This window comes from Calidris pugnax, unplaced genomic scaffold (assembly GCF_001431845.1).
Source record: "Calidris pugnax isolate Ruff unplaced genomic scaffold, ASM143184v1 scaffold30, whole genome shotgun sequence".
Classification (NCBI taxonomy): domain Eukaryota; kingdom Metazoa; phylum Chordata; class Aves; order Charadriiformes; family Scolopacidae; genus Calidris; species Calidris pugnax.
This window is the reverse complement of record NW_015090776.1, coordinates 4,914,169-4,926,530: the sequence shown is the minus strand read 5'-3', so window position 1 is coordinate 4,926,530 and position 12,362 is coordinate 4,914,169. Positions and strand designations below refer to the sequence as shown.

The 12,362-nt window shown below is 66.3% G+C and overlaps 5 protein-coding genes across 8 annotated transcripts in view; 1 reads left to right on the top strand and 4 right to left on the bottom strand.

The window, feature by feature from the left end:
* Positions 1-1,148: 1,148 nt before the first annotated feature.
* LOC106891480 (C-factor-like) lies at positions 1,149-2,044 on the bottom strand. Its single transcript, XM_014948052.1, has 3 exons — positions 1,838-2,044; positions 1,607-1,726; positions 1,149-1,352 (listed from the first exon to the last, which is right to left on the bottom strand). Exons 1-3 carry the CDS (start codon positions 2,027-2,029, stop codon positions 1,239-1,241), a joined length of 426 nt encoding a protein of 141 aa, XP_014803538.1. The 5' UTR covers positions 2,030-2,044; the 3' UTR covers positions 1,149-1,238.
* A 1,141-nt stretch (positions 2,045-3,185) lies between these two features.
* Positions 3,186-5,004, bottom strand: LOC106890868 (C-factor-like). Its single transcript, XM_014946955.1, has 5 exons — positions 4,938-5,004; positions 4,300-4,487; positions 3,878-4,036; positions 3,647-3,766; positions 3,186-3,389 (listed from the first exon to the last, which is right to left on the bottom strand). The coding sequence occupies exons 1-5, from the start codon at positions 5,002-5,004 to the stop codon at positions 3,276-3,278; spliced, it is 648 nt and encodes a 215-aa protein (XP_014802441.1). The 3' UTR covers positions 3,186-3,275.
* A 117-nt stretch (positions 5,005-5,121) lies between these two features.
* On the bottom strand, positions 5,122-6,716 carry LOC106890863 (C-factor-like; the record flags this gene model as incomplete). Its single annotated transcript, XM_014946942.1, has 5 exons — positions 5,122-5,325; positions 5,583-5,702; positions 5,814-5,972; positions 6,236-6,423; positions 6,629-6,716. Coding segments are annotated over 5 exons (669 nt in total), but the record flags the coding sequence as incomplete, so codon positions are not given.
* LOC106892062 (C-factor-like) lies at positions 6,702-8,754 on the bottom strand. Its single transcript, XM_014948957.1, has 6 exons — positions 8,573-8,754; positions 8,158-8,209; positions 7,765-7,952; positions 7,343-7,501; positions 7,112-7,231; positions 6,702-6,857 (listed from the first exon to the last, which is right to left on the bottom strand). The coding sequence occupies exons 1-6, from the start codon at positions 8,717-8,719 to the stop codon at positions 6,744-6,746; spliced, it is 780 nt and encodes a 259-aa protein (XP_014804443.1). The 5' UTR covers positions 8,720-8,754; the 3' UTR covers positions 6,702-6,743.
* A 2,198-nt stretch (positions 8,755-10,952) lies between these two features.
* Positions 10,953-12,362, top strand: part of LOC106892042 — a 14,798-nt gene continuing 13,388 nt past the window's right edge. For 3 of the 4 annotated variants that reach the window (XM_014948927.1, XM_014948918.1, XM_014948934.1), the window contains exon 1: positions 10,959-11,082. In XM_014948927.1, the coding sequence (XP_014804413.1) occupies positions 11,003-11,082 (80 nt within the window). In that variant the 5' untranslated portion in view covers positions 10,959-11,002. Of the gene's footprint in view, positions 11,083-12,362 lie in introns of all 4 variants that reach the window. The other variant, XM_014948943.1, reaches the window with a different exon arrangement.

Here is a 12,362-nt window from a genome sequence, read left to right as displayed (position 1 = left end):
CTGGGTCCCATGAGCCAGGTGGTGCCTCAGGTGGTCAGAAGCAGACCTTCTCTGCCTTGCTCTTGCCTCCTCTAAGCCAATGCCCGTTCACTGATTGTCCCATGAAAGATTCATGGAGTGGAGCAAGCCCAGCCCTGCCAGCCCCGGGCCCAGGAAGGCATGGAGGAGAACATCACAGCAGCCCGGGGACATGTCAGCGTGGGGCCTTCTGAGCCCCATGCTGTCCCCATGGGGAGCACAGTCACCCACAGGGACGTCACATCCCCACACATCCCCAGCCCCAACGGCTGGTGGCCGCTGCGCCCAGGGCCGGGCCAGGAGCCCTTCCCCTCCCTCCCCACAGAGGTGCCAGCCATGCTGGGCCAGTGCTGGCCCCTCTCCAGAGGCCGCTGCTTTCCCACCCGAGCCCCCCGCCCTGCCCAGGGGGCTGGGGCCACCCCCAGAGCTGGCCTCCAGGCCTCGGGGGTCCCTCCCTGGCAGCCCCGTCCTGGCGAGGTGGGCTGAGGAGAGAGCAGGAGGGGACGGGACAGGCTGCCATGACAGGCAGGCCCCGGGCGAGCCTGGTACCCGCTGCCCAGGTGCTGCCCGAGCTCCGTGTGTCCGTCTGTCCCCCTGAGACCCCGTGTCCCCCAACTGAGGGGAGAGGGTGGCCAGTCCCTGTGACCCCCAGTTCCTCAGTCACCCTGTCCCTGTCACCCCCAGTCCCTCGGGCACCCTTGTCCCTGTCACCCCCAGCTCATGTGACCCCCAATCCCTCGGGCACCCTGTCCCTGTCACCCCCAGTCCCTCAGGCACCCTGTCCTTGTCACCCCCAGTCCCTCAGGCACCCTGTCCCTGTCACCCCCAGCCCCTGGGGCACCCTGTCCCTGTGACTCCCAGTCCCTGGGGCACCCTGTCCAAGTGGTGTCTGCGTGGCCCTGGGATCCCAGCGCCGGGACATCCCAAGTCCCTGGGGCAGCCCCACTGCCAGGAGAGGGGCTGTGCCCCATCTGTGGTGCCTCCTGGAGGGGACGTCCCCAGAGGGCGGCCATGGTGCCACAGCACCCAGGGGGTGTCACTGGTGGGGAGCCCCGTGGCAGCCGTGGGGCGAGCAGGTGGCTGCGGGCACAGCCACAGCCCAGGATAAGGAGTGGGGCCGCAGAGCAGAGCCGGGGGCTCTCGGGTCAGGCTTTATTGAGGCTGGGGGCCAGCGGGAGCACCAGCCCCAGGCCCCACTGCCAGGAGGCCAGGCTGGGGTCTCACCAGGGCACCACCTTCCCTTCCCAGTCCAGTAAGGTGCCAGCGTCCTTCTCGCCGAGGGAGGAGAGCACCTTCAGCATCCCTCGCACGCTGGCCTCCACCGTCACGGGGGGCTGCGGGGAGAGGGGGAGAGGCAGCCCCTGCCCCAGGCCGGGCTCAGGGCTGCCCTGGAGCAGCTGGGCCGGGGTGAGGAGCCCCCGGAGGATGAGGAGAAAGGCAGCAGCCCCGGGCAGAGGGGCTGAGCAGAGGGGATGGGGGCAGCCCGGGCAGGGATGGGGCAGGCAGGGAGGGGATGGTGGGGGGTGCGGGCAGCGACTCCCTCCCTCCCCGGGGAAATCAGCAGGGGGGCTGGGAGGGAAACTCTTACTGTGTGTCCAGCTGAGCTCCCCATGTCGGTTTGCACCCAGCCAGGGTGGAGAGCAACGCAGAGGATGCCGTGCTCCCGGTAGCCCAGGGACTGGCACTTGGTCAGCATGTTGAGAGCAGCCTGCGGGGAGAGAGGGAGGGATGGCGGCGGGAGGGGAAGGGTGGCTGCGAGGGGACACGGCCGGGACAGGGCAGGGGAAGCAAACCCGTCCCCAGCACGGCAGGGCTGTACCTTGCTGCAGCGGTAGGAGACAACTTGCATCAGATCAAACCCAAACAGAGAAGCGATGGAGCCCCCAATGCTGGACATGTTGATGATGGCTGCCTTGCTGCAGCTCAGCGCTGAGCCTGGGCTCCCCTGGGCAGCCTTCTTCAGCAAGGGCAGGAACGCCTGTGAGGAGGAAGAGGAGACAGGGCCACACATGGAGATGGTACAGGGAAGAGGACCAGCTCCTGTCACAGCGGGCAACATTGGCACCAGGACCAGAGCATCCTCCCGCCTCTTCCCGCTGCTGCAGCCCACCAGGCTCCATATGAAAGATTCATGGAGTGGAGCAAGCCCAGCCCTGCCAGCCCCGGGCCCAGGAAGGCATGGAGGAGAACATCACAGCAGCCCGGGGACATGTCAGCGTGGGGCCTTCTGAGCCCCATGCTGTCCCCATGGGGAGCACAGTCACCCACAGGGACGTCACATCCCCACACATCCCCAGCCCCAACGGCTGGTGGCCGCTGCGCCCAGGGCCGGGCCAGGAGCCCTTCCCCTCCCTCCCCACAGAGGTGCCAGCCATGCTGGGCCAGTGCTGGCCCCTCTCCAGAGGCCGCTGCTTTCCCACCCGAGCCCCCCGCCCTGCCCAGGGGGCTGGGGCCACCCCCAGAGCTGGCCTCCAGGCCTCGGGGGTCCCTCCCTGGCAGCCCCGTCCTGGCGAGGTGGGCTGAGGAGAGAGCAGGAGGGGACGGGACAGGCTGCCATGACAGGCAGGCCCCGGGCGAGCCTGGTACCCGCTGCCCAGGTGCTGCCCGAGCTCCGTGTGTCCGTCTGTCCCCCTGAGACCCCGTGTCCCCCAACTGAGGGGAGAGGGTGGCCAGTCCCTGTGACCCCCAGTTCCTCAGTCACCCTGTCCCTGTCACCCCCAGTCCCTCGGGCACCCTTGTCCCTGTCACCCCCAGCTCATGTGACCCCCAATCCCTCGGGCACCCTGTCCCTGTCACCCCCAGTCCCTCAGGCACCCTGTCCTTGTCACCCCCAGTCCCTCAGGCACCCTGTCCCTGTCACCCCCAGCCCCTGGGGCACCCTGTCCCTGTGACTCCCAGTCCCTGGGGCACCCTGTCCAAGTGGTGTCTGCGTGGCCCTGGGATCCCAGCGCCGGGACATCCCAAGTCCCTGGGGCAGCCCCACTGCCAGGAGAGGGGCTGTGCCCCATCTGTGGTGCCTCCTGGAGGGGACGTCCCCAGAGGGCGGCCATGGTGCCACAGCACCCAGGGGGTGTCACTGGTGGGGAGCCCCGTGGCAGCCGTGGGGCGAGCAGGTGGCTGCGGGCACAGCCACAGCCCAGGATAAGGAGTGGGGCCGCAGAGCAGAGCCGGGGGCTCTCGGGTCAGGCTTTATTGAGGCTGGGGGCCAGCGGGAGCACCAGCCCCAGGCCCCACTGCCAGGAGGCCAGGCTGGGGTCTCACCAGGGCACCACCTTCCCTTCCCAGTCCAGTAAGGTGCCAGCGTCCTTCTCGCCGAGGGAGGAGAGCACCTTCAGCATCCCTCGCACGCTGGCCTCCACCGTCACGGGGGGCTGCGGGGAGAGGGGGAGAGGCAGCCCCTGCCCCAGGCCGGGCTCAGGGCTGCCCTGGAGCAGCTGGGCCAGGGTGAGGAGCCCCCGGAGGATGAGGGGAAAGGTGGCAGACCCGGGCAGAGGGGCTGAGCAGAGGGGATGGGGGCAGCCGCCCGGGCAGGGATGGGGCAGGCAGGGAGGGGATGGTGGGGGGTGCGGGCAGCGACTCCCTCCCTCCCTGGGGAAATCAGCAGGGGGGCTGGGAGGGAAACTCTTACTGTGTGTCCAGCTGAGCTCCCCATGTCGGTTTGCACCCAGCCAGGGTGGAGAGCAACGCAGAGGATGCCGTGCTCCCGGTAGCCCAGGGACTGGCACTTGGTCAGCATGTTGAGAGCAGCCTGCGGGGAGAGAGGGAGGGATGGCGGCGGGAGGGGAAGGGTGGCTGCGAGGGGACATGGCCGGGACAGGGCAGGGGAAGCAAACCCGTCCCCAGCACGGCAGGGCTGTACCTTGCTGCAGCGGTAGGAGACAACTTGCATCAGATCAAACCCAAACAGAGAAGCGATGGAGCCCCCAATGCTGGACATGTTGATGATGGCTGCCTTGCTGCAGCTCAGCGCTGAGCCTGGGCTCCCCTGGGCAGCCTTCTTCAGCAAGGGCAGGAACGCCTGTGAGGAGGAAGAGGAGACAGGGCCACACATGGAGATGGTACAGGGAAGAGGACCAGCTCCTGTCACAGCGGGCAACATTGGCACCAGGACCAGAGCATCCTCCCGCCTCTTCCCGCTGCTGCAGCCCACCAGGCTCCATCTCCTGAGCTCCAGCCAGAGGCTCCATGACCTTCTTGTCAGGAAAGAGCCCGTCGGCAGTGGAGCAGAGGCCGGACCCTGTCACCTCCCTGGGGACAGCACTGCTCGGGTGAGGGTCTCACCTGGCCCACCAGCAGGGGCCCAACCGTGTTGGTGGTGTAAACCTGGGTCATGTTCTCCAGCGTCTCGTTTTCAAGTGTGTCGCATATCAGCATCGCAGCGTTGTTGATGAGGAGGTTCAGCCCTGAGCCTCCCAGCTGCTCCCCGACTCTGGCTGCAGCCGCCTTGATGCTGGCAGGGTCACTGACTTCTGCAGGGCAGACAGGGGGGAGGTCAGCGTCCCCATGGGGGCGAGGTGGGCTGAGGAGAGAGCAGGAGGGGACGGGACAGGCTGCCATGACAGGCAGGCCCCGGCCGAGCCTGGTACCCGCTGCCCAGGTGCTGCCCGAGCTCCGTGTGTCCGTCTGTCCCCCTGAGACCCCGTGTCCCCCAACTGAGGGGAGAGGGTGGCCAGTCCCTGTGACCCCCAGTTCCTCAGTCACCCTGTCCCTGTCACCCCCAGTCCCTCGGGCACCCTTGTCCCTGTCACCCCCAGCTCATGTGACCCCCAATCCCTCGGGCACCCTGTCCCTGTCACCCCCAGCCCCTGGGGCACCCTGTCCCTGTGACTCCCAGTCCCTGGGGCACCCTGTCCAAGTGGTGTCTGCGTGGCCCTGGGATCCCAGCGCCGGGACATCCCAAGTCCCTGGGGCAGCCCCACTGCCAGGAGAGGGGCTGTGCCCCATCTGTGGTGCCTCCTGGAGGGGACGTCCCCAGAGGGCGGCCATGGTGCCACAGCACCCAGGGGGTGTCACTGGTGGGGAGCCCCGTGGCAGCCGTGGGGCGAGCAGGTGGCTGCGGGCACAGCCACAGCCCAGGATAAGGAGTGGGGCCGCAGAGCAGAGCCGGGGGCTCTCGGGTCAGGCTTTATTGAGGCTGGGGGCCAGCGGGAGCACCAGCCCCAGGCCCCACTGCCAGGAGGCCAGGCTGGGGTCTCACCAGGGCACCACCTTCCCTTCCCAGTCCAGTAAGGTGCCAGCGTCCTTCTCGCCGAGGGAGGAGAGCACCTTCAGCATCCCTCGCACGCTGGCCTCCACCGTCACGGGGGGCTGCGGGGAGAGGGGGAGAGGCAGCCCCTGCCCCAGGCCGGGCTCAGGGCTGCCCTGGAGCAGCTGGGCCAGGGTGAGGAGCCCCCGGAGGATGAGGGGAAAGGTGGCAGACCCGGGCAGAGGGGCTGAGCAGAGGGGATGGGGGCAGCCGCCCGGGCAGGGATGGGGCAGGCAGGGAGGGGATGGTGGGGGGTGCGGGCAGCGACTCCCTCCCTCCCTGGGGAAATCAGCAGGGGGGCTGGGAGGGAAACTCTTACTGTGTGTCCAGCTGAGCTCCCCATGTCGGTTTGCACCCAGCCAGGGTGGAGAGCAACGCAGAGGATGCCGTGCTCCCGGTAGCCCAGGGACTGGCACTTGGTCAGCATGTTGAGAGCAGCCTGCGGGGAGAGAGGGAGGGATGGCGGCGGGAGGGGAAGGGTGGCTGCGAGGGGACATGGCCGGGACAGGGCAGGGGAAGCAAACCCGTCCCCAGCACGGCAGGGCTGTACCTTGCTGCAGCGGTAGGAGACAACTTGCATCAGATCAAACCCAAACAGAGAAGCGATGGAGCCCCCAATGCTGGACATGTTGATGATGGCTGCCTTGCTGCAGCTCAGCGCTGAGCCTGGGCTCCCCTGGGCAGCCTTCTTCAGCAAGGGCAGGAACGCCTGTGAGGAGGAAGAGGAGACAGGGCCACACATGGAGATGGTACAGGGAAGAGGACCAGCTCCTGTCACAGCGGGCAACATTGGCACCAGGACCAGAGCATCCTCCCGCCTCTTCCCGCTGCTGCAGCCCACCAGGCTCCATCTCCTGAGCTCCAGCCAGAGGCTCCATGACCTTCTTGTCAGGAAAGAGCCCGTCGGCAGTGGAGCAGAGGCCGGACCCTGTCACCTCCCTGGGGACAGCACTGCTCGGGTGAGGGTCTCACCTGGCCCACCAGCAGGGGCCCAACCGTGTTGGTGGTGTAAACCTGGGTCATGTTCTCCAGCGTCTCGTTTTCAAGTGTGTCGCATATCAGCATCGCAGCGTTGTTGATGAGGAGGTTCAGCCCTGAGCCTCCCAGCTGCTCCCCGACTCTGGCTGCAGCCGCCTTGATGCTGGCAGGGTCACTGACTTCTGCAGGGCAGACAGGGGGGAGGTCAGCGTCCCCATGGGGGATTGGGGTCCCCTGTGTCCCCCCAGGGACGGCAGCACCCGGTGTCCCCGCAGGCACTGGCCCGTGGGCACGGCTCCCTCCCGGCACGGGGCTCCCGGGGTGTGCACAGCGCCCGGGCACACGCCAGGGCAACCGGGGCGAGGGAGCCCACCTCGGGGCACCTACCGAGCGGGACGATGACCAGGTTGGGGTGCTTGGAAGCCAAATTCTGTAACTCCTGCAAGAGAGGGGGCGGGAGCACCAGCCCCAGGCCCCACTGCCAGGAGGCCAGGCTGGGGTCTCACCAGGGCACCACCTTCCCTTCCCAGTCCAGTAAGGTGCCAGCGTCCTTCTCGCCGAGGGAGGAGAGCACCTTCAGCATCCCTCGCACGCTGGCCTCCACCGTCACGGGGGGCTGCGGGGAGAGGGGGAGAGGCAGCCCCTGCCCCAGGCCGGGCTCAGGGCTGCCCTGGAGCAGCTGGGCCGGGGTGAGGAGCCCCCGGAGGATGAGGAGAAAGGCAGCAGCCCCGGGCAGAGGGGCTGAGCAGAGGGGATGGGGGCAGCCCGGGCAGGGATGGGGCAGGCAGGGAGGGGATGGTGGGGGGTGCGGGCAGCGACTCCCTCCCTCCCCGGGGAAATCAGCAGGGGGGCTGGGAGGGAAACTCTTACTGTGTGTCCAACTGAGCTCCCCATGTCGGTTTGCACCCAGCCAGGGTGGAGAGCAACGCAGAGGATGCCGTGCTCCCGGTAGCCCAGGGACTGGCACTTGGTCAGCATGTTGAGAGCAGCCTGCGGGGAGAGAGGGAGGGATGGCGGCGGGAGGGGAAGGGTGGCTGCGAGGGGACACGGCCGGGACAGGGCAGGGGAAGCAAACCCGTCCCCAGCACGGCAGGGCTGTACCTTGCTGCAGCGGTAGGAGACACCTTGCAACAGATGCCAACCAGCAGGAGAACTGAGGGAGCCCCCATTGCTGGACACGTTGATGATGGCTGCCTTGCTGCAGCTCAGCGCTGAGCCCGGGCTCCCCTGGGCAGCCTTCTTCAGCAAGGGCAGGAACGCCTGTGATGAGGAAGAGGAGACAGGGCCACACACGGAGATGGTACAGGGGAGAGGACCAGCTCCTGTCACAGCGGGCAACATTGGCACCAGGACCAGAGCATCCTCCCGCCTCTTCCCGCTGCTGCAGCCCACCAGGCTCCATCTCCTGAGCTCCAGCCAGAGGCTCCATGAGCTTCTTGTCAGGCAAGAGCCCGTCGGCAGTGGAGCAGAGGCCGGACCCTGTCACCTCCCTGGGGACAGCACTGCTCGGGTGAGGGTCTCACCTGGCCCACCAGCAGGGGCCCAACCGTGTTGGTGGTGTAAACCTGGGTCATGTTCTCCAGCGTCTCGTTTTCAAGTGTGTCGCATATCAGCATCGCAGCGTTGTTGATGAGGAGGTTCAGCCCTGAGCCTCCCAGCTGCTCCCCGACTCTGGCTGCAGCCGCCTTGATGCTGGCAGGGTCACTGACTTCTGCAGGGCAGACAGGGGGGAGGTCAGCGTCCCCATGGGGGATTGGGGTCCCCTGTGTCCCCCCAGGGACGGCAGCACCCGGTGTCCCCGCAGGCACTGGCCCGTGGGCACGGCTCCCTCCCGGCACGGGGCTCCCGGGGTGTGCACAGCGCCCGGGCACACGCCAGGGCAACCGGGGCGAGGGAGCCCACCTCGGGGCACCTACCGAGCGGGACGATGACCAGGTTGGGGTGCTTGGAAGCCAAATTCTGTAACTCCTGCAAGAGAGGGGCTGCCTGGGCACGGAGGGGCAGGAGGGGCTGCCCCTGCAGAGGCTCAGCCTTTCCCGGGCAAAGCCCCTCGGGCTCCGGCTCCATCCCTGCCCGGCCTCACGCCCAGCACCCTGCTCCCGCTGCCCTGGCACGGGGCTCCCTGCCTCCCCCACGGGCCACGGGCCACCGTCCCCTCCACACACGCCAGCCACCACTGCTCCCGGGGCTGTCCCAGCCTGGCTCCCTGTGCTGCGCGTGCCCGGCTGCAGCCCCAGCCCTTGGCAAACCCCCTCCCTGCTCCCTCCCGCCGCCCCGGCACCCGGCACCCCCGTCCCCAGCACCACCCACTGCCTCCCAGCCCGGCCTCACCTGCGCCCGCTGGCCCTTGGGGTCCCGGCAACCCGCAAAGACCCACGTGGGTAGCTTTGGCATCTCCAGGAAATGCTGGACCAGCCCCAGGCCGATGCCCCGGTTGGCCCCCGTCACTAGGACGGAGCGGACGTGAAGCCCTGCCATGTCGCTTCTCCGTTGAGCGCTGCACTGCTCTCACCCCTGACTCTGCAGGTGCCTTTTGCTCCTCGGTTATCTCGCATTTTCCCGCGAGGGCTTGCATCAGCTCGTGCCTCTGGGAAATTCTCTGCCCATGCCCCAGTCTCCTGGCCCTGGTCCATGCCCACGATCCACCTTTCCCGGCGGCCGAAGAGTGACGCAAGGGGAGCCGGGTGTCCTGCCCAGGCAGGGAATGCCTTGGGCTCAATGTCTGGAGACCTGCTCTTTCTGCCTTCCCTCCTCCACCAAATCTGAGCTGCTTGGTTTTCTGGGCCAGTGTTACCCTTGTAATGGTGCAGGGCACCATGATGTCCCCTCCCACTGCCACCCTCCTTCGTGGGAAACCAGGCTGTGTCCCTCCCCTCGCCCAAGGTCAGGCAGGCAGGGGTGAACTCACTCACCCCGAGCAGCACAGTTTCCTGCGCTTAACTTGTGCAACATCAAAGGCAGGGTCAGGGATGGAGCATCTGGGACAAGCGAGTGTCCCTCGGCCACCACAATGGCCTGAAAAGCCTAGAAACGCTCCAGGAGTGCTTGGAAACCCTCCAGCGCTGCCCAGAGGAACCCCTTCCTCAGGGTGTGCTCTAACAACAGCGATAGTATTTAAGTTGTAAGTTGGACGGAAGGATAAAATTCAGTTTTTCCTCCTGAGTGGTGCGGCTGGGAATCAGGACCATGTCCAGGCACACACCCAAGACACGATGGACATCCAGTCCCAGGGTGGTCCAGATACTGCCCGGCTCATTCCTGCAGCAGTGAGGCACCAGACCAACCCTTGTGGAGGTGATGGACTGAACTTCAAGGAAAACCTCTGACTGGTGGATACAGGAGTCTTGGGACAGGCCTGAAGACCCCCCAGGAGCTCCTACTGTGCTTTATGTCAATGGAGAAGCACCACCTGTGTTGGAGAACCACCACCATGGGCTGGTGAACGACCTGCAGGGAGCATCTGGGCATCCCATGGCCTCCCCAGGGGGTTCCTGCTGATGGGTTGTAATTGCAGAAGATACACAGAAGATAGTTACGAGATGTTTTGTAGGTAAATTTAAGATAATTAATAACAATAGATGAGGCAGGTGATCGTACAGGACCGGGTGGGTGTAAGCCTGGGGAGTCTCACCTGTTCCAGCTGGAGATGCTGCTATCAAGACCTTTCCAGTAACCAGCCATCCTGTTCAAGAGGCTTGATCCTCCGTGCCTGTGCTACCTAATGCAAAGACCCCAATAAATTAGCTTTTTTTTTTTTCTTAAAAAAAAAGCAACCAACAAGCCCTGCTCTCCACTCTTCTGTGCAGCACTAACCCGCCTTCTCCTGGTGTTCCACCACACTCACTCCAGCCCGCGGATACAGCCACCGCCTCCGGAGCCCCGGGATGGAAAAAGACGCCGACCGAATCCCAAGCCACAACCTGACGTGGCCCGATTCCAGCCCTCACCTGGGCGAGGGGAGGCGTTGGCCGTCCCATCGGCATGTGCCTCAAGGTTTCCCAGTTCGTTTGGCCAGGTTTGAGCAGGAAATTCAATGCCTCAAGAGGAGGAGTTTAATTTTAAGAGGAGGAGAAGAATTTAATGCCTCAAGCGTGCGCGAGCCCGTTATGGGAGGGATGATGCTTCTCCCTGGGGAGAACCTGGGATTGGTTGGAGCTGTTGGGAGCCCAAAACCAGAAGAAACAACGCCAAGCCATTCAGTGATGGTTTGTCACCCCGTGTGACCCCACCGAACGGGAAGCGGTGACAGAGAATTGGCCAAATGACACGGAAAGCGGGTGTCTTCCTGGGAGAAAGCTGGAGGAGAGTGGGGAGGACCGGGGATGGGAAAGGGGGTGAAAACGGGGATGGGGATGGAGATAGGGATGGAGTTTGGGATGGGGATGCAGATCGGGATGGAGTTAGGGATGGGGATGGAGATGGGGGTGGAGTTTGGGATGGGGATGGAGATCGGGATGGAGTTAGGGATGGGGATGGAGATGGGGGTGGAGTTTGGGATGGGGGTGGAGATGGGGACGGAGTTAGGGATGGGGATGGAGATGGGGGTGGAGTTTGGGATGGGGGTGGAGATGGGGACGGAGTTAGGGATGGGGATGGAGATGGGGGTGGAGTTAGGGCTGGGGACGGGGACGCGGTTGGAGCCGGGGATGGAGTTCGGTATGGGGCCGGGCCTCCTCCACCCGCTCCGCCCCGGATCCTGGGCAGCCCGGCCCCGTTTCCTCTTCCTGGGTCGCGACGCCGTCGTGCCTGGCTGCCCGGCCCATGGCGGCGGCGGCGGCTTCTCCTCCCGGCGGGGTGGGCGTCGGGGAGGAGCCCGGGCGGCGGCAGGCGCTAGGACCCAGGTGAGGCGGGGGGGCCGAGGCGGATGGGGGCGGCAGCCCTGCCTGTCCCCAAACCCCTGCTTTGTCCCCAAACCCCTGCTTTGTCCCCAAACCCCTGCTTTGTCCCCAAACCCCTGCTTTGTCCCCGGGCAGCCTTCTTCAGCAAGGGCAGGAACGCCTGTGAGGAGGAAGAGGAGACAGGGCCACACATGGAGATGGTACAGGGAAGAGGACCAGCTCCTGTCACAGCGGGCAACATTGGCACCAGGACCAGAGCATCCTCCCGCCTCTTCCCGCTGCTGCAGCCCACCAGGCTCCATCTCCTGAGCTCCAGCCAGAGGCTCCATGACCTTCTTGTCAGGAAAGAGCCCGTCGGCACCAGAACAGAGGCCGGACCCTGTCACCTCCCTGGGGACAGCACTGCTCGGGTGAGGGTCTCACCTGGCCCACCAGCAGGGGCCCAACCGTGTTGGTGGTGTAAACCTGGGTCATGTTCTCCAGCGTCTCGTTTTCAAGTGTGTCGCATATCAGCATCGCAGCGTTGTTGATGAGGAGGTTCAGCCCTGAGCCTCCCAGCTGCTCCCCGACTCTGGCTGCAGCCGCCTTGATGCTGGCAGGGTCACTGACTTCTGCAGGGCAGACAGGGGGGAGGTCAGCGTCCCCATGGGGGATTGGGGTCCCCTGTGTCCCCCCAGGGACGGCAGCACCCGGTGTCCCCGCAGGCACTGGCCCGTGGGCACGGCTCCCTCCCGGCACGGGGCTCCCGGGGTGTGCACAGCGCCCGGGCACACGCCAGGGCAACCGGGGCGAGGGAGCCCACCTCGGGGCACCTACCGAGCGGGACGATGACCAGGTTGGGGTGCTTGGAAGCCAAATTCTGTAACTCCTGCAAGAGAGGGGCTGCCTGGGCACGGAGGGGCAGGAGGGGCTGCCCCTGCAGAGGCTCAGCCTTTCCCGGGCAAAGCCCCTCGGGCTCCGGCTCCATCCCTGCCCGGCCTCACGCCCAGCACCCTGCTCCCGCTGCCCTGGCACGGGGCTCCCTGCCTCCCCCACGGGCCACGGGCCACCGTCCCCTCCACACACGCCAGCCACCGCTGATCCCGGGGCTGTCCCAGCCTGGCTCCCTGTGCCGCGCGTGCCCGGCTGCAGCCCCAGCCCTTGGCAAACCCCCTCCCTGCTCCCTCCCGCCGCCCCGGCACCCGGCACCCCCGTCCCCAGCACCACCCACTGCCTCCCAGCCCGGCCTCACCTGCGCCCGCTGGCCCTTGGGGTCCCGGCAACCCGCAAAGACCCACGTGGGT